Genomic DNA, 7807 nt, shown 5'->3' on the forward strand with positions numbered 1-7807 from the left:
AGTACACTCATATGATTCACTCCGTGTAATGAACATGATCATAGATAATCGGGTGAAATAGATAACACACAAGTCTCATTATCTAAACTAAATTTGACAAAAAGAAAGACATTAGTCAGAAAACTCAACAGTACATGACAGTAAACCCTCAAATTAAGTAGCATACTCAATCAAGCAAGACTTTATATTAAAAAAATAATAATAAAAAAATTATTAAAAAAAACCTTTATTTTATACAGCTTCAAGAGACATAACACATCATTGAGTGTACAGATTCATATGATTGAAAATATATATCATATAAATATATTGAAGCAATTCAATAAAATGTTGATGACAAAATGAATATGTTCCATATGCAAATAGAGAGCATAATTCATCATTATCACTCTCCATATGAAGCACATGAGACATGTTGGTTAACTATATACATCCCTCCACAGATAGCATGGTTCCTCCTCAGTTGATTATCACGTTTAAAACTGCACGTGCGCAAAACAGCATAAGAAAATCAGAATTTATCTTTCATCAGTAAAAGAAAAATATTTTGGGCCAGTAATTTGAAACATGTAAATAAAATTACTCACAGTGTGACAGACTGATATTCCCCACCATGCCGCTACCGGAGAAAATCCATGCTATCGTGCATTTAACTGCGCTAAGGTAAATACCATTAAAGGCAAGAATATAAAAGACTGTTTAGACTAAACCAAGGAAGGAGGATATGATATTACAATACAAGCTTGTAAAGGTTGAATACTCCTTTAAATATATATATTTTTCCCCTTTTAAAGCTAAGCTTGTTGGCGCTTTGAACGGGAAGAACCCCGCTTCGCTTTATTTCCCTTCAGTTACTGATTCTATGCTACGTATAATGCAAGAAGGGCGTTTGAGTGTTTCACGATTAATTGACTATTTCACATTCACCGAAGCAGCCATAGTCCTCAGCTTCTTGGAAATTTCTGAAAATGATGGTCTTTCTACAGGATCAGAAGCCCAGGAACTTTCCATTAGAGACTTCCACTCAGGATCGCACCATGACGGGATTTGAGGACGTAAAGAATTGTTCACAATTCCTCCTACAAAACATTGATATGTATCATGTTATTCTGATCTTTGAGGCTCTGACACTTTAGATTGAAAGTGTGTCTAGTGTCCGATACATCTGATTACTTACATTCAAATATTCCACTTTTTTTTAATTATTATCAGTGACACGATGTGTTAGTATCGTGTCCGTGTCAATGTTTCATAACTCTTGAACGACAGAAAATAATACCAATCCTCTGACACACATCTTTAATAAGAATATACGGTAAAATCACTTTGTGGTTTAAAAAGGAAGATAACTCAAAACACATAGCAAAACAAACTGCACTGTACATTTAGTTTGTTACTTGGTTCTTACCTATTATTGAAGCACAATGCATATCCGCATAAGGTTCATCGCCGGTGAGTAACTCCCACATGACTATCCCGAACGAGTAAACATCAATCTACAGCACAAGCAAGTATAGATGTAAGTTGATCATCTGAAAAGATGAAAGCAATATTAGTGACGCAAATTCAAACAGCTATGGCTAAGAATACCTTCTCTGACACCATATTGCTTTTCCCACTAAGAAGCTCGGGTGCCATCCATGGCAAAGTTCCTCGTACCCCTCCAGACACTAGTGTGTGTTGTTTAACCTTCGAAAGACCTAAATCACCAATCTGAATAACCACACAGACATTGTCTTAAACTCTGATTGGAATTCAATGACTGTCTAATTATTATATAATGGATTATTTTATTGTAATCTTGAGAGTACCTTGCAGACAGGCCTTTGTGGATCTCTCATATTGACCAATAGATTCTCACATTTCAAATCAAAATGCACAATGTTCTTTCCATGCAAATACTCCATCCCAAATGCAGCATCCATGGCTATAATGAGCCTCTTCCGACGATCTATCGTTCTGTTAAATTCCTCAACCAAAAAAACAACATAAATAATAAATCACCATTCCACAAAATTCTCAGATACATACTCCAGTGCTTGAAAATATTTTAAAATATTGAGTAAATGTAAAGTCACACGTGTGTTGCATTACCTGTCCTTCTTATGCAAGAACTGTTTCAAAGATCCATTAACCATGAACTCTGTTACTGTTGCTAACGACCCATCAGGGCCATCACGAACAATACCATAGAAGGAGACAACATTAGGATGATGCAATGAACTAAGCATCAATGCCTCCTTCCAGAAATCTGCAATCTGCGACAGCAACCATAATAAATCACTACAGCTCTCTGGGTCCAACGAATGTTTCAATATAGACAAAACTAGTAATCATTTGTATTTTCTTAAACAACCGAAAAAACTATCGGATACAAATATTACCAATCTCGCTCGTTCAGATGGTCTTCCAGAAAAACAACTGGCTTTTATTCTCTTAATGGCGACATCAGAACCTTTCCATTTCCCATGATAAACAGCCCCGTAAGTTCCAGAACCTAGCTCACGGATCTCCTCCAAATCATCATTTCTAATAGTCTGAAAGAAATTATCAGCTAACTATCAAACCAAAGTCGGGAAAATAAAGATCATAAAAGACTAAACAAAAACGTGATATGAACATAATGGTTTTGAGTAAGATGGGATGAAAACCTGCAATCCCCTGGCAATTGCTTCTGCCTCAGCTTTTGTAGGCTCGATTTTAGAAGTATCTACATGGTCATTTTCAGTGTCTAATTCTAAATCACCATGAGCATTCTGCATGTCGAATAAACACAAATGACATATAAGCCAACCTGACACAACACTCTTCTCCGAAAGGAAAAAAATCACATTTTACTTTTGAAATAACAAAACAAAATCATTTGAATTCCTCACCACAGGCTCAACTTCTTTTTCTGTTTCTTCTTGGGTATTCAAATTGTTCATCTGACCATCGGCATGCTCTTCACCTGTAGGTTTCACCTCATCGTGATATTCCAACGCAGCCTTTTTAACAGAAGCAATCAACTCAGGCAAGATATTGAATTGATCAACTAAATGCTGAGAATCTCCAGGAGAAGAATGGTCCTTATCAATCAGTTTCTCAACAACAGAAGCAGCAGCAGCGTTGCATACATCTTCAACAATTTGATTTTGATCTGAAGAGGATACCCTTTGCACATTAACATTTTCAACCCTGTCTTCATTTATTGCCTCTTTTCCTTCTCCAAGCAAACTTATAGATTGTAAATTCATCACTTCAGTCAAATGTGCATCATTATTTAAAACCTCGTTATTGTGCATGATATTAAGAGAAGATTTTTGCCGCTGCACAGGTTCCAAGCAAGTGCCAGCATTTACGTCGTGTGGGGGATGAATGGTGGGATCTACAATAATCGGGTGTTGAATTTCGTGACCGGTGGGAATTGGATTTAACTTCGGAGCATTTGCATAAGGGTATTCTGGGATGGCTGATCCATCATGACCAGAGAATTTCTGTGACGAATCAACCCAAAGATTTGGACTATCCGGTCCAATGAAAAAACCCGGTCTTCCGTCTCCTCTGAATAGTCCAGCATTTGTCACACCATCAACCGGCTGATGCATAGTCGTTGCTTCGTATGGTGGTCCAATATGAACTGGAGTCGGACCATTTGTCCAAAGAGTATAGCCAGGGGCATGTCCACGAGGCATGGCGTAATTATTATCTACTCCATAAGGAGGAGGTGCATTTCCATACTGCGCACTGGATTCTTCCAACGGAGGAATTTTTAGATGTGGTATAGCAGCCATGGTTTGGTCAGGGAACAGTTCAACCCCCAATTCAGGTCCAACCTGTTGGTGAACATGACCGGAAGGAAGAGCATGTCCATCAATCAAACTACCATGTCCAGGAGGGAAATTAATGATCGGAACATCACCAACATAATGATCCGACACTCTTCCAGAATTCTGATGCTGCAAACCACAAGCCCTCTCATGATTCTGAGCATCATTGGGATACATCGAAGGCTGTAACTTGGAATCAACATTCACAGTGAGAGCTTCCCTGCTTGAGTGGCATTCTGGACACGGAACAGAAACCGGTGGAAGCATATTAGGATGCTCCAAATGTGGTTGAGCTCTCTGAAAATTCATTCGACAGTGCTCACATATATTATTACCATCATGAGCATGGGAACTATGAAGAACATTGCCTTGAAAACCAGACTTATCACCATGTGCAGCTCCAGTTTGCAGCCACACAACATTCTCAGGATACTGCGGCTGATTGTCATACAAAGGATGATGGTGATTCCCGTGATGCCGAGCATAGTCTTCCGACACTCTATCAATTCCTTTATCTGGCATCTCAGGAAACGGCACACGGTATCTCGTTGCAGAAGGAGAAGACGGATAATCAACCAATGACGATCTAGAATCATGATGACTAAGACCATGATGCCTAGGAGAGTAATAACCAGGATTCCACTGAGCATCAATTTCACCATACCTCTGTCCCATAGGTTGCTGGTGCTGAATCGGCATATGATGCAAATTATACGGCGACATAGATAGTTCCCCACTTCTCTGGCTATGAATCCCATTTTCCATTCCCATTCCCATCGGATTCCCAAACTGATCACCCACATGAATATCCTCAACCGTAGTACCAATCATCGGAAACTCCATTTGTTGCAACCTCCTAAGCTCAGAAGCATCATTCAAACTATTCAACGCATCCACATACCTCCTCTCCGAATCATCCCCGTCAATAAAATGAGCCGACCCATCCTGCTCCGATTGCGAAAACAAGAAAATCCTCAACCTAGTAAACCCATCCCCAGAACCCAACTTATCATACTCCTCCATCATATTAACCACATCATCATCATTCACAACAGACACAAGTGCATCAAGATCCTCATCAGGCTGCTGATACTTCAACACAGCAACACCTTCATACAACTCCCTCATCTTCCCCATCAACTCCTCAAAGCTAACCTCTCTCGAAACACTCACAATCCTCGTCTCCCCACCAACATAACGCAACTTCCCGTCCTGCGGACGAGGCATTATACTACCTAGAAAACTACACAAAAATTTAACACGCCGGCCATCCTCGTTCGAACCGGAACCCGAACCGGTGGCCGGAGATCGAACGGCCGTGGGACTATCCATCATAAAGTTTTGTGGATTATTAATTACAGTTTCAGACTCGATAAAACATTGAAACCCTTTATTACACATCACATCATATAAAACTCACAAAGTTTCACACAAATAATAAAAAAAAAAAAACAATCATGTATAACAATAAACGCAGATCCAAAATTAGAGGAAGAACTAGGGTTCATAACAAGATTGAATTGAATGAGAAGAAGAAGGTTATGATGATGATGATGGTGGTGGTGGTGGTGGTGGTGGCGGCGGCGATGGTGATGGTGATGATGGTGGTGATGCGGTATGGGGAAGAGAGAGAGAGAGAGTGGGGGTTGTGTTGTGGCGAAGGATGAATGGTTTGAAAATGCGATGAAGAGTGACACGTGGCAGGTTCTCGTAACGGTATTTATTTTCGCATATTATTATATATCTTTCTCGCATCGCATATGCTATTATTTATTCTGTTACGTTAATCTTCTTCTGCAACGGGATGGGACCGTCGTCACACATAACAATATTTTCGGAATGCGAGGAAAGGAATCCTTAACTTAACTGTATCCGACAAATTTTGTGTTCTGTTAGATATACGTGTGTTTCGCCAGGGGCATTTTGAAATTCTATAACACTACTACTAGATACTAGGAAACTACTTTATATTGCTTCCAATAAATACTTTTCATAAATAAAAAATTTAAAAAATGATAAATTTGATCTAATTACATTTTTTTAGATTGATATGAGGGTGTTCAAATTCAAATTGATTCAAATAAAAATATGTAAACTTATCTAAAATTTGAAAATAAAAAAATTTATATTTTTTGAATGTCCTTTAGCGTAAACCGTTATATTTGAATTGAATTTTAGATTGATATTTTATAATTTCTCTAAATTAAACGAACTGTGTGTTTATATTTTTTATATTTTTATATTGATTTATTTTATATTAACACGATAGTTAATTTATTATTTAAAGATGAGAAAAAGGAATATGCACTGACAGTGTAAAATATTTTTACACTGTCAATCAATCACAATCATGTATCCAATTAAAATACAATTTTAATTTTAAAAAACTAATATGACATGGCAAGTGTAAGGATTTTGATTGGTTATATGTGTAAAGTTAGTTTACACTGTGAGTGCACTACCTTTAAACTCTTTAAAGATATTTATTATTTTTTGGTTTATTGTATATATTTCTATAATTTCAATTGTTTTAACCATAGCAATCATTTTCATTTTTTAATATTAATTTTAATATATTATAGGTTATATATCATATCAAATTTATTGTTTATTAATTTTTTAAAAATTTTAATAAAAGATATAATTTATCATTTGGATATCCAAAAATTAATCTAAATTATATTGCATCAAATTAGATTAAGTCATATAAAAAAATTTATAATCAATCATTCAAAATTGAATCAAATCACGAATAAATTTTTCTTTAAATTAAATAATTTTTTATTTAAAAATCAATTCAAACCGCATCACGTACACCCAAATTGATCCTTTAGTTTAACATGACTTATATACTTGTATAATATCATAAAGTCATAAATATTTTAAAAATTCAACTTAATTATTGTACTATGATAATTCCATTTTGCCCTAGAGAAGGTAAAACAAAGGACAAAAAGGCATGCCGGTTTGGGACAAGTACATGTTTAGCATCTCTTACCGCCCATTAATCATAATGTGCGCCTACTATTTATAGCATTAACTCTTTGGTATATTCACTCGTCCTGTGTTGGGCTTGGATAAAACCGCTATTTGACCACTCATAGAACATGGGGACTAACGAGTCCTAGGGTATTAATAGAATGGAAGTTCAGTCAAAGAGAGTAGGCTATGGAGATATGGGAGAATAACCGCTCCCTAGGTCTAAGAACTCAGGTCAATAGATCTCTATAAATACCTCAGCTAAGAAAGCTGAGGGGGACATTTAATTTAGTGAGAAACCACCCAGAATACTATCAGAACAATTTGGAAATGAGAAGGGAGCATATATTTTTAATCGTTGTCCCAAAATCAGAAGCACATGAGATAGATGCACGAAGTTAGGATTCCAAATTGGAGGTGGAGAACAAAAGGTTCACTCCTATATAGGACCTAAAAGAGTCCAAATTGGATCATTAGCCTATCAAGTTACCAAGATAGGCACTTCCATGTCTGATTCTGAGGAGGAGGGTTGATCGCTTTATTAAGGAGAAATGTAGACCAATTCACATGGGTGCCTTCTGAAATTCCAGGGATAGATACCAAGGTGGTCTGTCATCGCCTTACCATCGATTTCACAACAAAGCCATTATCTCAAAGAAAGCATAAGGTGGGCGAGAAAAAGAGGGTGACTATTGATGATGAGGTTCAGAAATTGAGAAGTGTTGGCTTTATAACTAGCATCAAGTACTCATTACGGCTTGCTAACATGGTCTTGGTTTGGAAATCATCCAATAAGTGGTGTATGTTCATCAATTTTAATTACCTGAACGTTGCATGCCCCAAGGATCCATATTCACGCCCCAACATTGATCGGTTGATTGATGGTGTATTAGGCTACAAAACCCTAAGTTTTATGGATGCTTATTCTGGATATAATCATATTAAGATGGATCCCGTGGACATTCCCAAGATAGTATTCATGTCTAACCATGGAACCTACTACTATAGCGTCATGCTTT

The 7807-nt window shown here is 37.0% G+C and overlaps 1 protein-coding gene across 1 annotated transcript; it reads right to left on the reverse strand.

Moving 5' to 3' along the window:
* Positions 1–210: 210 nt before the first annotated feature.
* LOC131628141 (uncharacterized) lies at positions 211–5650 on the reverse strand. The gene is made up of 9 exons (XM_058899011.1): positions 2877–5650; positions 2652–2756; positions 2385–2537; positions 2095–2258; positions 1812–1959; positions 1591–1713; positions 1409–1496; positions 588–1079; positions 211–482 (listed from the first exon to the last, which is right to left on the reverse strand). Exons 1-8 carry the CDS (start codon positions 5208–5210, stop codon positions 913–915), a joined length of 3282 nt encoding a protein of 1093 aa, XP_058754994.1. The 5' UTR covers positions 5211–5650; the 3' UTR covers positions 211–482; positions 588–912.
* Between the last annotated feature and the right edge of the window lie 2157 nt (positions 5651–7807).

The sequence above is a fragment of the Vicia villosa genome, linkage group LG1 (genome assembly GCF_029867415.1).
Source record: "Vicia villosa cultivar HV-30 ecotype Madison, WI linkage group LG1, Vvil1.0, whole genome shotgun sequence".
Taxonomy (NCBI): Eukaryota; Viridiplantae; Streptophyta; class Magnoliopsida; order Fabales; family Fabaceae; genus Vicia; species Vicia villosa.

Coding starts and splice junctions, on each gene's coding strand:
- LOC131628141 (XM_058899011.1), bottom strand. CDS start 5,210: ATGTGTAATAAAGGGTTTCAATGTTTTATCGAGTCTGAAACTGTAATT. Junction 2,757..2,876: donor AAAAAGAAGTTGAGCCTGTG/GTGAGGAATTCA, acceptor TTCGACATGCAG/AATGCTCATGGTGATTTAGA. Junction 1,080..1,408: donor GCATTGTGCTTCAATAATAG/GTAAGAACCAAG, acceptor AATGTTTTGTAG/GAGGAATTGTGAACAATTCT.